Source organism: Tachysurus vachellii, chromosome 3 (genome assembly GCF_030014155.1).
Source record: "Tachysurus vachellii isolate PV-2020 chromosome 3, HZAU_Pvac_v1, whole genome shotgun sequence".
Taxonomy (NCBI): domain Eukaryota; kingdom Metazoa; phylum Chordata; class Actinopteri; order Siluriformes; family Bagridae; genus Tachysurus; species Tachysurus vachellii.
In genome coordinates, this window is record NC_083462.1 from 15,003,311 (window position 1) to 15,024,682 (window position 21,372).

The 21,372-nt window shown below is 39.5% G+C and overlaps 1 protein-coding gene across 4 annotated transcripts; it reads left to right on the plus strand.

The window, feature by feature from the left end:
• The first annotated feature begins 210 nt into the window (after window positions 1-210).
• osbpl3a (oxysterol binding protein-like 3a) lies at window positions 211-21,070 on the plus strand. Of its 4 annotated transcripts, none has more exons than XM_060865928.1 (22): window positions 211-333; window positions 4,452-4,594; window positions 4,740-4,859; window positions 6,934-6,987; window positions 10,072-10,185; window positions 10,262-10,390; window positions 11,066-11,150; window positions 11,249-11,352; window positions 11,455-11,538; window positions 11,654-11,795; window positions 11,971-12,062; window positions 12,193-12,324; window positions 12,419-12,512; window positions 12,611-12,837; window positions 13,457-13,594; window positions 13,682-13,745; window positions 18,885-18,963; window positions 19,055-19,205; window positions 19,479-19,623; window positions 19,880-20,006; window positions 20,252-20,374; window positions 20,563-21,070. In XM_060865928.1, exons 2-22 carry the CDS (start codon window positions 4,502-4,504, stop codon window positions 20,657-20,659), a joined length of 2,394 nt encoding a protein of 797 aa, XP_060721911.1. In that variant the 5' UTR covers window positions 211-333; window positions 4,452-4,501; the 3' UTR covers window positions 20,660-21,070. The 4 variants fall into 4 exon arrangements, with proteins under 4 accessions (XP_060721911.1, XP_060721913.1, XP_060721912.1 ...); XM_060865930.1 differs by having other exon boundaries at window positions 11,105-11,150; XM_060865929.1 differs by having other exon boundaries at window positions 317-337.
• Window positions 21,071-21,372: the final 302 nt, after the last annotated feature.

Below are 21,372 nucleotides of genomic sequence, written 5' to 3' on the forward strand. Positions count from 1 at the left end.
TGATTAGAACTGATTTACTGATTTAGCAAAAAAATGGCACTGAACCGAGTGGGAGGAGAATCGGCTCTTTTTGATGAGCCGAATCAAATGATCCGACTCACTAAAAAGACCCGGAATTGTCATCTCTGCTAGCTGTATTACAGAACGATAGTCACCGCCCACTACACGTCAGTTCTGTCTTCTGATAGGGCCATTTCGCGTTTTGCTTAATTATGATTGGCCGTTCACCTCGGTCCTGTCCCCGCCCACTGTGTGCTGCAGAGATTCCATTTTACAGCACTTGCTTTCCGGCGTTAAAACTTTTGTACATTAGGGAACAAACAAGGGCTTCAGGTAGGTGCGTGTTACCTTTACAGTGTGTGTGTTACATTTACAGTACCTTTTTACACACACACACACGTGTCTCACACTTCCTAAAGTTACGCTATGTAAGACTTTAATAGTAAACACACAATAAACTGGTTGATGTAAGTGTCCTGTGTTAAAGGTGTAGTCTGTGCCACGTAGACTGTGTGATCAACACGAAGTAATTCTGTGTGTGTGTGTGTGTGTGTGTGTGTGTGTGTGTGTGTGTGTGTGTGTCTGTCTGTCTGTCTGTCTGTGTGTGTCTGTGTGTGTGTCTATGTTTGTCTGTGTGTGTCTGTTATTATATCATTATAGTACAGCACAAATACATTAAACACATAACTACAATGTTTTACTATCTGAATGAATTTCCTTCCTGTGTCCAATCTCTGTTTAACACTTGGTTATGGTTATTCTATAACCCTTACACAGAAGGGTGTGTAGTTTAATGCATGTTAAACATTAACAGTGCTTGTTATGAAATGTGTAAAAAGTGAATCTGTCTTTATGGGTGTCTTGTAATACTGTGTTACAGTTTTAGGATAATGTCTGAAAATCTTGTCTCCCAACATTTTTATTGTGTTAACAGAAATCATTTAGACATGAAAAATGTTTTGGGAGTCCATTAGTCTATCTTATGGATAAAAAAGCAGTGACCGGAGTGTTTTAATCGAGGGACCGCAGCACAACATGCAGACACTTGAGTTACAAATTCATTTTGTGTCTCTAAATGTGACCCCCAGGTCAAATTATTAGACAGGCAGAATGTCACCTGCAGAGAGCTGGCAGTGAAGGGTTTTGTGCTCAGGTCTCCATCATTGAACATTTGAAGGCTTCGGCAGGAAGGAATTTGTGTATAACTCTTTGTTTATATTATATTATAAACACAGAGTGGGATTATAAATCATTATAAACTTTATAATGATTTATAATCCCATTCTCAGTGTTTATAATGATTTATAATCCCACTCTGTGTTTATAATGATTTATAATCCCACACTCATATTTATAATAATTTATAATCCCACTCTGTGTTTATAATAATTTATAATTCCACATTGTTAGTGTTCATAATGATTTATGATCCCACTCTCAGTGTTTGTAATGATTTATAATCCCACTCTTAGTGTTTATAATGATATATAATCCCACTCTCAGTGTTTATAATGATTTATAATCCCACTCTTAGTGTTTATAATGATTTATAATCCCACTCTCAGTGTTTATAATGATTTATAATCCCACTCTTAGTGTTTATAATGATTTATAATCCCACTTTCAATGTTTAATGATTTATAATCCCACTCTCAGTATTTATAATGATTTATAATAACACTCAGTGTTTATAATGATTTATAATCCCACTCTCAGTGTTTATAATGATTTATAATCCCACACTCATATTTATAATAATTTATAATCCCACTCTGTGTTTATAATAATTTATAATTCCACATTGTTAGTGTTCATAATGATTTATAATCCCACTCTCAGTGTTTATAATGATTTATAATCCCACTCTCAGTGTTTATAATGATTTATAATCCCACTCTCAGTGTTTATAATGATTTATAATCCCACTCTCAGTGTTTATAATGATTTATAATCCCACTCTGTGTTTATAATGATTTATAATCCCACTCTTAGTGTTTATAATGATTTATAATCCCACTCTCAGTGTTTATAATGATTTTTAATCCCACTCTTAGTGTTTATGATTTATAATCACACTCTCAATGTTCATAAAGATTTATAAACCCACTCTGTGTTTATAATGATTTATAATTACACTCTGTGTTTATAATGATTTATAATCCCACTCTCATTGTTTATAAACATTTATAATCCGACTCTGTGTTTATAATGATTTATAATCCCACTCACTGTGGTGAACGCTCCTGCTCTCTGGTGTCACACAGATGAGGATGAGGTTTCTTTTTGAGTTCCTCTTACGGTTTCTTCCTCATATCACCTCAGGGATTTTTTTTCTTGCTACCGTTGCCTCAGGCTTTCATTCAGATTATATTTCTGCAAAGATGCTTTAAGACAATGTTGTTCAAAGCATTATACAAATAAAATTGGGTTGAATTTTGAAAGAATGTTGTATTGTGCAGAAATAATTGTGATACAAATTGGAGAGTTTCACAGATCTGTTGTGAGAATTCTTGCAAATTCTTCCTCCCCTCATTCTCTCTCTAGTGTTTGATGCTGAGATACGTCTTGTGGCACGTTAGATTATGATGTGGACGTTTCCACCTGGTTGTGAATGTTCTGTATCCATGAAGGGTTTAACAACAACATTAAGATCCACGGGCATTCTGCATTAGGAGTCAAGCTCTACAGTGTGCTGGAAAAACTTCACCACACTGATTTGTTCTGACACCAGGACATGATGAGTTCAGATCACATCTTTACACAAACCTGGATATTTCTGACTAGACACCTTATGGACTGCTGCTCCTGTGACTGCTGGAGTCATGTGATCTCCACTGACAGTTCTGGAGGTTCATGAAATCCTCAGCTGTTGTGACTCAGTGGCATGGGATGTGTTTTGTAGGACTTTGATTTTTTCATAGTTTATGACATTTTTCTTCGACATCTCAGATCATCATGATTCTTGTGGCTCTGGGGTTCGATCCTGCGGTTTTATTCTGCCTCTCTTATTTGTGGTGACAGAGACGAGAGGTTTAGTGATAAGCAGTGCAGGAAGAGAAGCTTTTTATTCCCTCATGCCTACGCTGAGCTTGCTGCTTGGTGTGTATCTGTGATGTGTGTCAGTTGGCATGCAGGTGAAGGCGTCTGAAGGGAAGTGTGTACAATCTGTGGAGATGTGATGTCATTTCCTCATTTGTGTGTGAGAGTGTGTGTGTGTGTGTATTTCTTTATAATGATTCATATGAATATGACTCTGAGTGTGGAGGACGTGTGTGACTGTTAGGGTTGCAAAGGGGTGGAAAGTTTCCGGTAAATTTCCGGAAACTTTTCACGGGAACTTAATCCGGGGAATTTTGGAAAAATTCAAAATTGGGAACTTTACGGGGATTTATGGAAATTTACGGGAATTTATCAGAATGTACAGGAATTTATGGGAATTATTGGGAAATATAGGGAAATGTATATAAACTATAGCATATACAAACATAAATAAACGTTTTGTTTGGTCATAAGCAGACATGCATGCAAGGTAATACAAATTTTAAAAATGACGTCTTGACTGATTTAATCGTAAGTAGAACTTTAGTTGATTATTTCATTGAGTAACACAAAAGCATAATAAACATTATTATGCTTGTAATAAACATACTAAACTTAATTTAATAAACATTATTGTATAGAGGATTTTTTTTTTATTTCAGGGGGTGTGAGTGAGGGGGGGAGGGACATCAAATTATCTGTGGATGTGGTAACGCTAATTTACTGCTTATTAAGAGTTAGTAAGGTGGTTATTAAGTTTAGGTATTGGGTACAATTGAGAATGTAGAATAAGGTAATGCAGATTAATATGTGCTTAATAAGTACTAATAAATAGCCAATATTCTATTAATATTCATGCTAATAAGTGACTAGTTAAATGACCCTAAAATAAAGTGTTACTGTGCAAGTTATGGGAGAATGCAAGTACATGCAGGGGGTGTGGCCTCAATGGCCCTCCAGTAAGCAGTGTGCTGTGTGCAAGTGACCAAGGAATGCAGGGTACAAATTCAACTTAAATTGCATTAAATCTTGTTGTTTTAAACAAAATTATGCTGTTGAGATTTTTTTTAACTACAATTAAGTTCCTTGTTATAGGCAACTCTGCATTATTTTTTTTTAAATTCCCAGTTTATTTCCATATATTCCCGTTAATTTCCATGGAAAGTTTCCAGCCTTGAAAATTCCCGGAATTTTGCAACCCTAGTGACTGTCGTCTATAAGCGCAGACATTACAACACACACAACATCAGAAGCAGAGATAAACATAGACATCTACACAGCAGTGGTAATCAGTGCTAGATGTGTGTCTATGTAAGTGTTCATCCAAAAAAGAACGCAAAGCTGTAAAATGTACCATCTTTGAGCACTTGCTGACTTCTGTCCTTTTCCCTTTCTCTTTCTGCTGTTTGCAGTGGCCATGGTTGTATAGAGGCTTTTCTACTGGAATCTCTGCTCTACAAAGATGGACTTGGAGGAGCAAAATGTGTCCACAGTCCCAGAGAAGACCTCGAGATCATCGAGTGTGACTTCGAATGACAGTCAAGATGAACAACAGGTAAGCCAACAGTTTAGTGAAGGTGACGCACCAGACCAGACTCAGCTTGACCAGACTCAAGCTGAGTGCCTGTATATCCTCAGTCCTCAGTCGTTATCTGAGATTTTAAATGTAAACATGTTTTTTGGCTGTATGTCTCTGACAGAAAGGAGGCTGGGAGTTAATGGAAAGCCTTCGGGAGCCAAACAGCAACATGCAGAGACCAAGTAAGCAAGAAGGCTTCCTGCTGAAGAGGAGGAAGTGGCCAATGAAAGGCTGGCACAAGGTGCATCCCTTATTTATTATTTATTTCATTTCTTATGGACAAAGTTTCCTATTTTTGGTGTCAGAAGGATTTCAAGTCCTCTTTATATCCTTTATATACTCAGACCACTAAAGACAGAGCTGCAAGTGACATCATCAGGATTTAAACATGGCATTTCTCAACATTAGACACAACCTTAGACAGCTGCAGCACTCAGGAAACTGATCACATAATCTGATTTCTGTTCTTTTTTTGCAGATGAGATGAGCAGAATGCGTTCATTAATCAATAATCAGCTGTCATGAGAGAATTTTCCACTATCACCACTTCACCACTGTCTTTCATCTTTATTTACACCTTGTTCCAAATTATTATGCAAATTCTATTTAAGTGTCACAAAGATTAAATATTTTGTTTTTTTATGGCATTGTGTCTCAGGACTCTTTTGATCACTGAAAACAATCTTGGATACCTGTGATAATTAGATTGCCAGGTGAGCCCAATTGAAGGAAAAACTACTAAAGGAGGGTGTTCCACATTATTAAGCAGAGCACCATTTCCATGCAATATGGGGAAGAAAAAGGATCTCTCTGCTGCTGAAAAGAGTGAAATAGTTCAATGCCTTGGACGAGGTATGAAAACATTAGATATTTCACGAAAACTTAAGCGTGATCATTGCACTATTAAGAGATTTGTGGCTGATTCAGAGCACAGACGGGTTCGTGCAGATAAAGGCACATTGAGGAAGATTTCTGCCAGATTCATGCATCGGATCAAGAGAGCAGCTGCTAAAATACCATTAAATAGCAGCAAACAGATATTTGAAGCTGCTGGTGCCTCTGGAGTCCCACGGACATCAAGGTGTAGAGTCCTCCAGAGTTTTGCAACTGTGCATAAACCTTCTTTTCGGCCACCACTAACCAATGCACAAGCAGAAACGGCTGCATTTTGCAGAAAAATACATGAAGACTAATTTTCAAACAGTCCTGTTCACTGATTAGTGCCATGCAACCCTGGATGGTCCAGATGGATGGAGTAGTGGATGGTTGGTGGACGGCCACCCTGTTCCAACAAGGCTGTGACGTCAGCAAGGCGGTGGTGGAGTAATGTGTTGGGCCGGAATCATGGGAAGAGAGCTGGTCGGCCCCTTTAGGGTCCCCGAAGGTGTAAAGATGACCTCTGCAAAGTATGTGGAGTTTCTGACTGACCACTTTCTTCCCTGGTACAGAAGGAAGAACTATGCTTTCCATAATAGTCATCTTCATGCATGACAATGCACCATCTCATGCTGCAAAGAATACCTCTGCATCAATGGCTGCTATGGGGATAAAAGGAGAGAAAGTCATGGTGTGACCTCCATCCTCCCCTGACCTCACTCCTATTGAGAACCTTTGGAGCATCCTCAAGCAAAAGATCTATGAGGGTGGGAGGCAGTTTACATCCAAACAGCAACTCTGGGAGGCTATTCTGACATCTTGTAAACAAATTCAAGCAGAAACTGTCCAAAAACTCAATGGTCCAAAAAGTTAAATGGAGTTCAAAAAAAACTGTCCAAAAAGTTCAATGGATGCAAGACTTGTGAAGCTGCTATCAAATAAGGTGTCCTATGTTAAAATGTAACGTGACCTGTTAAAATGTTTAAAAAGTTAAAATGTTGTTATAAGTTTGATTGAAATAGCTTTTGATTTCAGTAAATATGCTGCAAACAAAACAAATGACAATTTTCAGTTCTTTACAACCTATAAAGTGTTTTGAAACTTATTGTGCGTAATAATTTGGAACAGTGCATTGTAAGTTTATGTTTAAAAAAATACTGTTATCATTAGGAGGTTTGTTCAGTAAAATTTGATTTGTACTCTTAATAGTTGATAACATGAGAATTATTCTGACTGTTATTTACATCAATTATTTAGGTAAATGAGAAATACTATTTGCATAATAATTTGGAACAGGGTATAATTATGTTGGTTTAATGAGGTATTTTTAATTTTGAAACATTTCCTGCTAAGAAGCTGCGATTGTGAGACCCTGAGATTATTGTTAGACTCTTATTAATCACACTTATTTTTTTCTCACACATTTTATTTTCTGGCAGAGATATTTTCGATTGGAAAGAGGGATCCTAATGTACGGCAAAACGTTAGCTGATGTGAGTATACAACACACATGCACACACAGTTTTTTTCTTATTGAGAATGCTAAATGAACATTCTGTTTCTTTCTGCTTTTATTTTTATGATGTTGAACCTCAGGCTTTTTTCTGAGCAAAAACAGAATCCTAGTTCATTTTTGTAAAATGGTGATTGTTGTCATTCTGAAAATTCACACATTTTTTTCATAAGCTTTAAAATAATCCCTGATGATAATCAGGTAAACACTGTCAACTCTGTCAGCTACAAAACAGAACAACCAATCAGTGTCTCAGCCTTATTTATTTACCTGTAATTTACTGTAGGTTTCCATTCTGTAGATGTTTCATATGTATTTACATTTTTTCATGTGCAAGGCTTGTCCGAGGTGTAGATATAATGAGATCCTGAATCTGTTTGTTGTCTGTTTGTTTTGGATATAAAGCAGGTTACAGAGAGGCAGTTTGGAGCTTCTTAAATATGTTCCTCGCTTATTTCTGACTTCAGAACCAAATCTAAACTTTTTTAACGTTACTTACACTGTAGCATACTGAGCAGGAGAACACAGAACAGCAAAGAGAAACTGGAAAAGCATTAACCAAAAGGTGTTTATTTAGCCAGAAAAAGGGGCAGTAAACTTTCTCTACGGCCCACTTTATTGCTAGGGTTTCTCGTTTCTCAGCATTGTTCTTCTTGGCGGTTTCCTTGACAGGAAAAGGACCAGGTGCTCCTCCCCTTGAACTCTGGGGACAAGATGGCCCCCAGCCCTGTCTCAGATGCTTTGGTGTGAAGGGTGATGGGGAGTTTAATATCAGGGTTTCTGAAGACCAGATGGCTGGTGAGGGCTTCTTTCAGCTGGGGGGAACACTTGGTCTCCCTAGTCTAATAGACTGGGTCCTTTCTTTGTAAGGTCTGAAAGGGGGGAAGCTATAGAAAAGAAGTTGAGCATAAAACGGCGATAGTACCAAGCTAACGCAAGAAAGACACGTACCTGTTTTCACCTGGTGGTGGACTGTGTTTAAACTTTAATGGCCTCTACCCTTTGCTCCTGTGGCTTTAGTAGTCCATGGCCGATACAGTAGCACAGGTACTGTGCCTTGGTCAGCCCTAGGTGACAATTGGGGGTCTGAGCCCGGCTTTCTGGAGGCCTCCCACAACCTTCCTGAGATGGAAGAGGTGGTTGGCCCACGTGGAGGAGTGAATGATGACATCATCCAGGTAGGCTGCTGCGAAGGGCCAATATGGTGGGCACACCATGTAGGATGAATGGAAGAACCTAATACTGCCAGTGAACACCGGTAGTGCTGATGGTGGTCTTGGCTTTGGCGTCCATGGAAAGAGACACTTGCCAGTACCCCTTCATGAGATTAAATTTGGAGACAATCCAGGCCTTCTTGAGGTGCCCTATGACTTTATCCACCTGAGGGAGGGGCAGTCAAATTCCAAGATCTGGTTCAGCCTCCCAAAGTCTTGCAGAGGTAGATAGATCCATCAGGTCCATCAGGCTTAGGCGCCACTACAATAGGGCAGGACCGCCTCCTCCCGTCTAGCTGAATGCCGGCATCTCCTTCTCATGACTGCAGGCTTCAGGGACCCTATAAGGCCCCTGTCTGACCACCATCCCAGGAGGGGTTTTGATCTCATGTTGGACCAGCTGTGTGAGCCCAGGCATGGACAAAAAGACATTAGAGTACTGGTCGATGAGCTCTATGAGGTCCTGTTACTCAGCTGGCAAGAGATCATCCCCCTCTTCACCACTTCCTGCTCTTGGGGATCTGTGGTGACACAAGCAAAAGCAAACAAGGCTGGCTGGAGCTAGCGCAAACCATTTCTTCAGAATGTTAATATAGTAGAGTGTCTGCGTGCTTACCTGGTTGTTGGAGAAGGTAATTTACAGGTCCCACACTTTCAAGCACCTTGAACGTGCCCTGCCACATGGCCAGGAACTTTCAGGCTGAATTACGGACTAGAAGAATTAACTGGTCGCCTGGCTGGAACTCCTGGGAATGTGTTTCGGTTATAGGCCCTCTGCTGCTCACACTGGGCCGCCTCATGGTGCTCCTTAACAATGTGACCGACCTGGTTGATTTTGGCATGCAGATACTGGACAAAGTCGATCACTGAGAAATGGGGAGCGTTGTCCTTCCCTGTCTTCTCGGGCCACATCCAGCAGTCCTTGAGGCTCCTGTTCGAACAAGAGTTCGAAGGAGGTGAACCCTGTAGAGGCTTGAGGGTTTCTTGAGCGGCGAAGAGGACGTAGGAAAGGAGGAGATCTCAATTCAGCCCTTCCTTGTCTGCCACCCAGCGCAGCATCCTCTTGAGAGTCTGATTGAACTGGTCCACAATATGGATATCCTCAGGTGCTTAACCTGTAAAAGCCTATGCAGATCCACCGGTAGTTTAAATACAAAGGGTGTACCTTGGTCGGTGAGAATGTCTATGGGGATTCCGACTCTGCTGAAGAGAGTGAGGATCTTCCTGGGCATTGTGTCATTCAGCAGATACTGGAGGGAAGAAAACAGACCTGAAGAGAGCCTTACCTTGTTCTGGCTGCTGAGCCTAGCTCTCTGCGGTTTTCTCCTTCTGGAGGGTGAAGAGTTCAGAAGCGCTCCTGATTGGTCTGCCTTGCACTTTAATTTAGTGGTGCTGGCCTGGGTGCTGATTTTCTGACTGTTGACATCCGTGCCGCTGTCCAAGGTGTTGAACCGCCACGTCTTCTTGCGATCCATGGAAAAAAGGGGCGAAGAGTGGTTTTTCTTTGTTTGAAAGCAGCCTTGCTTGTGTTGCTATCACAAATGCTAAACCTTTTCTCTCTGTCACTGTTATGATGTGATTATATTAAACCAACCGTGAAGTCCAAATACATCAAACACATCTAAACACCACTGTAGTGTTTAACTGCATAATGAAGGATTTACCAGCCTGAGTCAAATATGAACAAATCATTAATGCCAAGATTTTTACTGTTTTCATACAAATAATTTCGATTCTAAATTTGGATTCACATTAAGGATGTTCTGGGGAGCTAAGGGAATGTTTTGAAGACACTTCACACATATGTTTTAAACACATTTTCTGTGTGTTTTTTGTTTGTTTGGGTTTAGCTGAAGAAGGGGAAACTCCGCGGCCGCATTGACATTGGTCTTTCTGTCATGTCCATCAATAAAAAAAACATGGGTATTGATTTGGACGCAGAGGACAGTATTTACCATCTAAAGGTGGCCACACACACACACAGTGGCTTTTTCCTCTTATTTAATTATTTATTTATAACATTGTTTATTGTTCTGGTAGGTAAAGTCACGGGAGCAGTTTGATGGCTGGGTTTCACAGCTACGAAATCACCGCATATTCCGTCAGAATGAGATAGTCATGGATCCTCAAGAGCGCCATCTACACTCAGACTCCTCCTCACTCAGAAGGGTATTACTGCCTCTGATAATCACAGTTCTGCTGTATGACCAAATGTTCAGACTTTATGTCCATGTCCTGCCTCGAGACCAGTTTACAACAAAACCAAATTAACTGATACGTAAGGAAAAGAAGATGGTGGTAACTAAAACACTGGTTAGATTTCAGTGTTTTAGTTACTGAAGAATAAAATGTCCTGTAAAATAAGCTGGAAATATATGGAACAAAATACAGCTAATTGTTCAGGACAAGGCCATGCGGCTGATGGAACAGTGCTGCAGGTTGTAGTGCAGTGTGTCTGCCCCTGGAAGGCTGTGTAAATGCAGGCTGTATAAAAATGTTAAATATTTGAATGTCCAGCTTCATGTAAGTAGGTGTAGTTGATATCTTTATAAGAACAATCATCATAACAATGCTAGCTAATGCCCTAATGATGCTAACACTGAAGCATCAATGAATAAAATGCATTTTCCCTAGCTAGAACATTACTGTTTGTGACCTAATTTGTTTAATCACAGGTTTTTTTTTGTTAGAGAATCTTTTTCACATAATCTGACACAGAGAACCGATGGTTTGTTATAGTTTTTTTTATTTATTTTTATAAGATTTAATTGGAATCATCTCACACATTGTGAAATAGAGCATGAAATAATAATCTTTAAGACCATTAAAATTCCCCCCCCCCAGCGAGCTGTTCTCTCTAAACAACCATCTGTCCTATCAAAGAACACTTGGACCCAGAGCTCAGAGGATATGAAGAAGTGCTGCAGAGGTATGAGCAGAACCAAGTGTACCATAATTCACCTTTTCATCCTTTCATTACTCTATTAGGTTTCTGTACCTTAAACTCTTTCCGGTTTCCTTTCGTAGAACTGTCGGAGTGTGAATCATCTCTGCTAGAACTAAACCTGCTGTTGAAGAATATGGAAGTGTTGCATCGCACCTTCTTTGCATCCACTATAAACACAGTGCAGGTTGTGTTCCACATCCACTCTTTTGTTTCCTCCACAATGTGTTTCCTCCACAACAGCTTGTCTGGTATTCAGTCTAATGTTCCTGTGCTTTGGTCCTGACAGACTGATGATCCCAAGAAAGAAAAGAAAAGAACAAGGAGATGGAGGTCTCGAACACACCAAAAAAACAGGAAAAACTCGCTGCAGGTGAAGCAGACAGTTATATTATAATATTAATATTTTTATAGTTATATTATTAGCTGCTGCTGTGGCGTGGTTTGGGTGACTCAAACGTTAATGTGTGCTGTCTACATCAACTCAGGCTTCATCTACTCAGCTGTATGTTTCCAACCCAAACTTAACACCATCTGAACCTTGCTGTTCAGAGTCACATCTAGACTCCCCAGACTCACCTACCAATGCCTCACAGTTACAGGAGGACTTCTGCAGGTTGGCCAGCACCGGTGAGTCCTGCAGTTTTTTCCACTGTGTACTAAACAAAACAGCAACAAGAACATTTTTATTCCTTTTTAATCCTTCATCTGCTTTCAGCTAGTGGTATTAAGTGTATGTTTCACTTCTCTGGCTCTCTCAATATGGCTCTCTCTTCTCTTGCACATTCTCCGGTTCTCTGTTTAGTGTGTGCCACCCTGAAATCTACGTACACTTCTCTGTGTACAGAGAGAGACAGAGTTCGGTGCAGTCTGGAATTAAAGAGCATTCTTGAAAAGGTGTGTGTGTTTCTCAGGGAATAACACAGCCGTATAATAACACCACTGGTCCATTTGCAGAAATAAACCATCAGCACAATATAAATAACACAACAGAAAAGATCCAAACACGTTTCATTTGATCCTTCAGGACACGACTGACGGGCCCCAACACCTCCTGCAGCAAGTCTCAAATGAGATACGAGGCTCAGTACCCGAGTCGCTGTCAGAGTTTGTTGATGCAAAAGAGTACCTGCTTTCTTCCAGCTCTTCTGAGATCGAGGTCAGAGTGCTTGCGAAAATAAAAACATAGGGTGGAGTAAAGGATGTTGCTTCTTATGTGCATTCAATTTGTCTATATTTATCCGCACAATTAGGCCTCAGATAACGACTCCTGCTTAAGTGATGTGAGTGATAATGTGTCAGTGGAGCTCTGTAGCAGCGACGCAGGGATTGAGAAGGATAACACGGGTAAAACATCTAAACACACAAACACAAATTATGTGTATTAACAGCTCTCTGTGACCTATTACATTTGTGTGTGTGTGTGTGTGTGTGTGTCCGTCCAGACAAAAGCAAGATACAACGGCGCATAAGGCTACCAAGTGCATGTGTGAGTGGGGGTGTGAATTTATGGAGCATTCTGTCTGCCAACATTGGGAAGGACCTCTCTAAGGTGGCCATGCCAGTGCAGCTCAACGAGCCAGTCAACACACTGCAGAGACTCTGTGAGGAGATGGAGTACTGTCACCTACTGGACACCGCCGCACACACACAGGACCCACACATGCGCATGGTGAGAACAAATCTGAGCTATATATGGACGCTTTATTAGGAACACTAACAGGGCTGAGACTCTCTCACTAACTGCCCTTTCTTCTCTGAGCTCTCTCAACACAGCTTTTCACCTTCTGCACCATTCAATTTAAACTCTACCGACTGTTATACATGAACATTTGGGGAGATTTCCGCTCGACATCTCATTCCCAACCTGTAGAGATCAGCCCTCTCTTTTTATCAGCATGAAGATAAAGTCTGATCTCTGTGACTGGTGTGGTGGTTGGTGTGTGTGTGTGTGTGTGACTTTACATGTATTTCTCTATGATGAATCACAGTCAATAAGTAAGTTTGGAGGAAAGATATTACAACACTGCACACACACACACACACACACACACACACACCAGTCACTTATCCAGTCGTTTTGTCTTTAACTGTTAGAAGGACTAGTTTGTGTATTTCAGAAGTTGCTGATGAGGTGATGGTCTGCAGGCAGAAACACCTTGTTGATGAGAGATTGGGTCGATCTTTACACCCTGACCCCTAATCACTGAATGTTACAGATACAGAATAACACACTACTGTGCACGTGTGTGTGTGTGTGTGTGTGTGTGTGTGTGTGTGCATGTGTGTAGGTGTACGTTGTGGCATTTGCAGTGTCTATGTATGCATGTACGTATACCAGAGCAGGGAAAAAGCCCTTTAACCCTCTACTGGGAGAGACATACGAGTGTGAGCGTCCAGACAAGGGCTTCCGCTTCATCTCCGAGCAGGTACAACACTCACAAGACCACACACACACACACACACAGGTTTTTGCCCTCAAAGTATTGGCTCATACACATTTCCCTGTTCCTCAGGTCAGCCATCACCCCCCTGTGTCTGCATGTCACTGCGAATCCAAAAACTTCACACTTTGGCAAGGTGAGAGAAATACACACACACATACACACACACACACACACACACACACCACACACACACATACACTCACACACACACACACATAGATATACATATACATACACACACATACATATACATACACACATACATACACACACATATATACATATACACACACATACACATATACACACACATATACACATACTGTTGAAACCAGATATTTACATACACTTCAGAAAAAACACAAAAACCTTTATTTCTTTACTGTCATACATTAAACCAGAGTAAACTTTTTCTGTTTTAAATCAATAAATATTAACATATTTTTTGCATCTGTTAAATGTCAGAATCGAGCGAGGGAGAATTTTTATGTATTTTTATTATCACTTTCATCAAAGTCAGAAGTATACATACACTAAGTTTATCGTGCCTTTAAACAAAAAAAACTCCAGATGATTCCATTCTGAGCTTAAGAAGCTTCTGATAGGTTAATTGATTCCATTTGAGTTAATTGGTGGCACACCTGTGGATGCATATAAAGGCACACCTCAAACACAGAGCCTCTTTCTTTGACATCATGGGAAAATCAAGAGAAATCCACCAAGACATCAGAAAAAGAATTGTTGACCTCCACAAGTGTGGCTCATCTTTGGTGCAATTTCTAAATGCCTGAGGGTCCCACGTTCATCCGTTCAGACAATAATACGCAAGTATAAAAAACATGGGAATGTACAACCATCATACCGCTCAGGAAGGAGACGGATTCTGAGTCCCAGAGAGGAACGTATTTTGGTGCGAAATGTGCGAATCAACCCCAGGACAACAGCAAAAGATCTTGTGAAGATGCTGGCTGAAACTGGTAAGACAGTGTCATTATCCACAGTAAAACGAATACTGTACCGCCATGAGCTGAAAGGTTACTCTGGGAGGAGAAAGCCATTACTTCAAAACCACCATAAAAAGCCAGACTACAGTTTGCAACTGCACATGGGGGAAAAAATCTTAATTTCTGGAGACATGTCCTGTGGTCTGACGAAACAAAAATTTAACTGTTCGGCCATAATGATAAACGGTATATTTGGAGGAAGAAGCTTTGAAGCCTCAGAACACCATCCCAACTGTGAAGTATGGGGGTGGTAGTATAATGTTGTGGGGCTGCTTTGCTGCAGAAGGGACTGGTGCACTTTACAAAATAGATGGCATCATGAGAAAAGAAAATTATGTGGATATATTAAAGCAACATCTGAAGACATCAGCCAGGAAGTTAAAGCTTGGGCGCAAATGGGTCTTCCAAATTGACAATGACCCCAAGCATACCTCCAAACTAGTTACAAAGTGGCTTAAGGACAACAAAGTCAAGGTATTGGAGTGGCCATCACAAAGCCCTGATCTCAATCCCATAGAAAATTTGTGGGCGGCACTGAAAAGGCAAGTGCGAGCAAGAAGGCCTACAAACCTGACCCAGTTACACCAGTTCTGTCAAGAGGAGTGGGCCAAAATTCCAGCAAACTATTGTAGAAAGCTTGTGGAAGGATACCGAAAACGTTTGGCCCAAGTGAAACAGTTTCAGGGCAGTTCCACCAAATAATAAGGACGTGTATGTATACTTCTGACTTTGATGAGACTGATAATAAAAATACATAAAAATCACCCTCGCTCGATTCTGACATTTAACAAATGCAAAAAAATATGTTAATATTTATTGATTTAAAACAGAAAAAGTTTACTGATTTAATGTATGACAGTAAAGAAATAAAAGTTTTTGTGTTTTTTTTCTGAAGTGTATGTAAATATCTGGTTTCAACTGTGTGTGTATATATATACACACGTATACACATACACATACATGCACATATATACTTATACATATACACTAGGCCTGTAGCTATCGAATATTTTTGTAATCGAGTATTCTACCGAAAGTTTCATCGATTAATCGAGTAATCGGATAAATTTTTGCTTAATTAAAGAGCAATATTAAATATACAAGAGAAAATAAGACGGGTCTTATGAACATGAAAATGAACAACTAATTGGTTTCCTTTTTGAGAAAAATCAAGCCTCGCGTTAGTTCAGGCAGGCCACGTCATCAAGCATGCATCAGCTGATAATCAGCTGTTCATGACGCGCACCAATCCGGTTACGACATCCATATTAACCGACCCTTTAAATTCCAATTCATTGAGCCGCTTTCTTTCCTCCCCCGGTCCAAAGACATGCATGGTAGGTTGATTGGCATCTCTGTAAAATTGTCCGTAGTGTGTGATTGCATGAGTGAATGAGAGTGTGTGTCTGTGCCCTGCGATGGGTTGGCACTCCGTCCAGGGTGTATCCTGCCTTGATGCCCGATGACGCCTGAGATAGGCACAGGCTCCCCGTGACCCGAGGTAGTTCGGATAAGCGGTAGAAAATGAATGAATGAATGAGCCGCTTTCTCGCGCATCGCTGCTGCCGCGATTTAAATTCACTCCTCCAACCCATTGTTCGTGTACCAGTTTACGTTATAAATCTTCATCATGTATTCGTTTTTTTTCTTCTCTATCCCCCTCTCTCTATTCATTTATTTATTTATTTATTTATTTATTTATTTTTCAAATAAGTGAGCATATTTAATACTATGCATGATTAATGATTCTGCAGTTATTTGGGGGGGGGGGGGGGGGTCTATTCTATTTTCTAGTTGCTGCTCTCCCTGCTCTGTCCATGCATGGACGGGTGCGTGGATTTTTGCCCAGAACAGAACCATACCGCCAACACTAACTGTATGCATATCATCTCATAAATCCTCATTTGACAAAGTGGTCCTGACTGAAATGAACTTTTATTTTTTAAATGCATAGTATGCAATGCATACAACAATATTTTCTATCAAAAATAAACATTTAGATATTACCCATTGTTTCTCTGTCTGTACTCGTACTTGTGAACAATGACAAAGTTGACTGTGAAGGATATTTAAGTACATTTAAGTGCTGCACAGTCTGGGCTTTAAATGAACCCTTTTCTGAGATGCAAAAAGAAAAAAAATAAATTACTTTCAAATTACTTTTTTTAAAGTATCAAAACTGAGGCATACATTAAAATAAATAATAATAATAATAATAAATAGTAATAATAATAATATAAAAATACTGCCTTTAAGTCATGTAACTTAACTTTCAAAACTAAAAGATTCAAAATCTACAGCTCATGCATAACATAAGCCTTTACTGTCTTCTTGGAATGCTTTGTGGCATTTAAGAGGCAAAAACATGGACAGGAACTTGGACCAAGAGGCCATACACGTAGTGCTTTAAGCATATATATATCTCTCTCAACGTGTGTGTCCTTTAAAGGAGTATGTGATTGCATGAAAAAAAGGTAAACATATCAACATGCTCAGAACTGAGGCTTGCCCAGCGCTTTGAAGCAATGTTTCCTTTGGATATTTTCTGTCGTTTTCTCCTGTTTGTTTCTTCTCTTTGCTCATTGCCATCGCGCCCTTCCATTCTGCAGCCCGCACGCGCCCGCGCGGGCCCATGCCCTCAAATCAAAAGACCGTTAACTCCTCGCGTCTCCTTCCGCTTTGATGTAAGCCCGTGTCACACACGCACACAAAATGATTGCACAAGAACGTGACGTGAGCTTTAAAATGAATTAAACGAGGCTTCGAGGCAGAGGAATTTGCCTCGAATAATTTTTGTAATTGAGTTACTCGAATTACTCGAGGAATCGTTTCAGCCCTAATATACACACACATACATACACACACACATATATATATTTATATATATATATATACACACACACATATATATATATATATACACACACACACGCACAAACCCGCGCGCACACATCCACACCCACACACGCACACACCGACACCCCCCCACACACACACGTACACCCACTCATACACACGCACACACACACATACATATACACACACAAGTTAGTATTTCATATTTCGCACAATTCTTTTTTTAAAATTTAATAGAACAGAAGCTAATGCTTTGTCTTTTGGAGACAATAAGTGCACGTTGTTAACTGGTCTATACATCATGAGCAGTCAGTTCTACTTCTCTCAGTCACAGCTTTCTGATACAGTGCTCCATCGTATCCTCCACAGATTCACTGGAGGCATTAAAACATCACTGATCCTCCTTTATATTTCGCTGTAGAGATAGTGATCTTCCCTTTGAGCATCTGTACAGTTCTACAGATCGGCTGATTATAAGACTGAAGACACTTTTATGTGCTTGAAATTTCACAAAAAAAAATCTTTATAGAAATATAAATTTGAACATTTCTAATATTTAGTGAGGAGGCAGATAGATTCCCACTGGCCATCTTCGTGCCGTGTACTTTCTCTGGTGCTGTCAGGTGTGTAAGAATAGTTCTGAATATTAAACTGAAATATCGTGACACACCTCAGAGAAGCGAAACTCATATTTGTCAGTATTTTTATAGCCATAGTCTGTCTTAGATTTCTTTAATCTTCTAAAGGGCAGCGGTAATATTATCCAAGTTATTTTTAGAAAATCTATTTAAAACAAATGAAAACATATTTTATTTCGTATGAATGACAAGTGGTTTAATTGTCCTTATGAGTGTGTATAAGAGCGAGTGTGTGTATGTGTGTGTATGTATGTATGTATGTATGTATGTGTGTGTATATATATATATATATATATATATATATATATATATATATATATATATATAGAGAGAGAGAGAGAGAGAGAGAGAGAGAGAGAGAGAGAGAGAGAGAGAGAGAGAGAGAGAGAGAGAGAGAGAGAGACATAGACACACACACACACACACTCGCTCTTATACACACTCATAAGAGCGAGTGTGTGTATGTATGTATGTATGAGTATATATATATATATATATATATATATATATATATATATACATACATATATATATGTATATATATATATATATATATATATATATATATATATATATATATATATATATATATATATGTATATATGTATATATATATATATATATATATATATATATATATATATATATATATATATATTTATATATATTTAGATAGATATATATATATAGGGAGAGAGAGAGAGAGAGAGAGAGAGAGAGAGAGAGAGAGACATAGACATACATACATACAAAACAACCTGGTCTCTCCCTTAGATGTCCGGTGGAAGAACAAATTTTGGGGCAGGACCATGGAGATTGTCCCAGTGGGAACCATCCATATAGTGTTGCCATGGTGATCAGTCTATTTTCCACTACTGTATAAATCAGTCACCTTTTCAGTGGGAGTTTCCTCCTTCTCATATTTCTCTGTCTCTCTGTCATAGCTTTGGGGATCATTATGAGTTGAACAGGGTGACCTCCTGCATCCATAACATCCTAAGTGGTGAGCGCTGGATTGAACACTACGGTGAGATGACCATCAAAAACACAGCGACTTCAGAAGACACCAGCATCTGCAAAGTTACCTTCCTCAAGGTAAAACTGAGCTTCTGATGGGTTACTCAACGATGACCTGCCGTGTTTACGTGGAAATTCATTCATTTACGAAAGTCTGGTTAACTTTGATTTAACAGCATGAAGTGATGTTCCTAATAAAGTGGACAGTGTGGATATGCACAACAAACCTAAACTACTAGTTTACAATTCACTGATGTGGATGAGTTCTATGTCATCATCTTCTGTTGGCTTTAAATCTGTTGTATTTAATGTATTAGGTGTTTGTGTATCTATATGTATGTTGTTTCTCAGTCTAAGTCTAGAAGTGGGAACACTAATGATGTAGAAGCAGTGGTGACTGGTCCTGAGGGTCATGTGCTTCACTCACTGTTTGGTAAATGGAATGAGGCCTTGTACCTTGGGGACCCGCCTTCAGCTGTTTGCATCTGGAGAGCCAGTATGTAAAGACGTACAGAAGAATATTTCATTATTAATCTGTTACAGAAATCTGTACTGTTTTACATAACACATGGTGTGTGTTTCTGTGTGTTTCTGTGTGTGTTTGTGTTTCCGTGTGTGTTTGTGTGTGTGTGTGTGTTTGTGTATGTGTGTGTTTCTTCTGTGTGTGTATGTGTTTCTGTGTGTGTGTTTCTGTGTGTGTGTTTGCATGTGCATGTGTGTTTCTGTGTGCGTGCGCGTGTGTGTGTTAATAGACCCCTTGCCCAAGGACTATGAGCAATACTACGGCTTCACTCAATTTGCTATTGAATTAAATGAGCTGAATGAGAATATAAGTCCATTCCTGCCTCAGACAGATACACGCTTCAGGCCAGACCAGAGGTATAAATGAACACACACATGCACGCACACGCACACACACACACACACACACACACACACACACACAAAAGGTTTCAAGTTTACAGTTTGAACTAATGTTACTTTGTCATGTCTTATATTAATATGTCAAATAAAATAATTTAAAAAATGAGGGCGAGTGTTTCTCCTGACCAAACATGTAGATGGACAGACCTCCGAAGCCGTGTTAATCCTGAGCACCACCTCCACATTTGACACCGTTTCAGGTTGCTGGAGGAAGGAGATATTCCTGGAGCCGAAGAACAGAAAGAAAGGATCGAGTCACTGCAGAGGGAGAGAAGGAGATTACTGGAGGAGAACAACATGACTCACACTCCAAGATTTTTCAAGTATGCAGGCTTTATGTTCGTATTGTTTTCTGTATGTGTAAGTGCTGACGTTCTCAACACAAATAAAGCTATGATAAAGATCCTGAGCTCAACACGCTGAACACACCTCCAGCATGTTACACTCACACTACGTACATCTGAAGATCAGAGCTAATTCTCTCCATCTGTTTTTTTTTTGTTGTTGTTAGCTGGTCTGAAGATGACTCGTGGATCACCAATGGAACTTACTGGCAACTGAGAGAAGACCCTGGCTTCAGCAAACTGGAGTTCTCTGTGCTCTGGTGACCAGGCTGGGACTTTCCTGTGCTTGTTTCCTGGGACCAAATATAGTTTTATTCTGCTTTAAAGCAAACGGTGCACCAATACTCACTGCTGACATGGCTCCGTTGGCTTTTTAATAAAAACGATGATTGTCCATTTATTTTGGACAAATACCACAGAGAAAGTATGATGTTATGTCAGATATTCGGTTTGTGTATAAAAAATTTGGATAAACCAGCAGAAATATAAAGATATCTTCATGATACAGAGACTTTCACATAATTCATCACTGACACACTGATGCACATTCAGATGATGATGAGTGTGTTGATGCAGGTTTTTGTGAAGTACACATTTAAATCTAAAGCTCAATCTACATGAAACCTGAAACCACGAAAACAATGAAGCAATAAAAATTCACTGTCCTACAATTTACATTCGGTGGCAGTTGTTTTCACTTTTTTTTATTATTCTTCTGGTGTTACTGATAGAACAGTTATAAATCATCCACACATCGTTTCTTCTTCTGTTATGGATCATGCTAATTCTTACGATGAAGCTCAGCTGTCTTGTTACACTAGAGTCACGTTTATACTAAAAAAAATTGTTCTCTAACTCAAACTTTATTATTTTAACAAATCCAAAACCCATTTTTTTTACATTTATTTAAACGTATTTGCATGTTTTAATACTAATAATGTTGACTTTTCCCCAGACTTTGAATAATGTTAAGCAGT

Excerpts from the sequence above, each read along its gene's own strand:
- osbpl3a (XM_060865928.1), top strand. The coding sequence starts at position 4,502 with ATGGACTTGGAGGAGCAAAATGTGTCCACAGTCCCAGAGAAGACCTCG. Across the intron at positions 11,151-11,248 it reads TATGAAGAAGTGCTGCAGAG|AACTGTCGGAGTGTGAATCA; the intron begins GTATGAGCAGAA and ends TTCCTTTCGTAG. Across the intron at positions 20,375-20,562 it reads CACACTCCAAGATTTTTCAA|CTGGTCTGAAGATGACTCGT; the intron begins GTATGCAGGCTT and ends TGTTGTTGTTAG.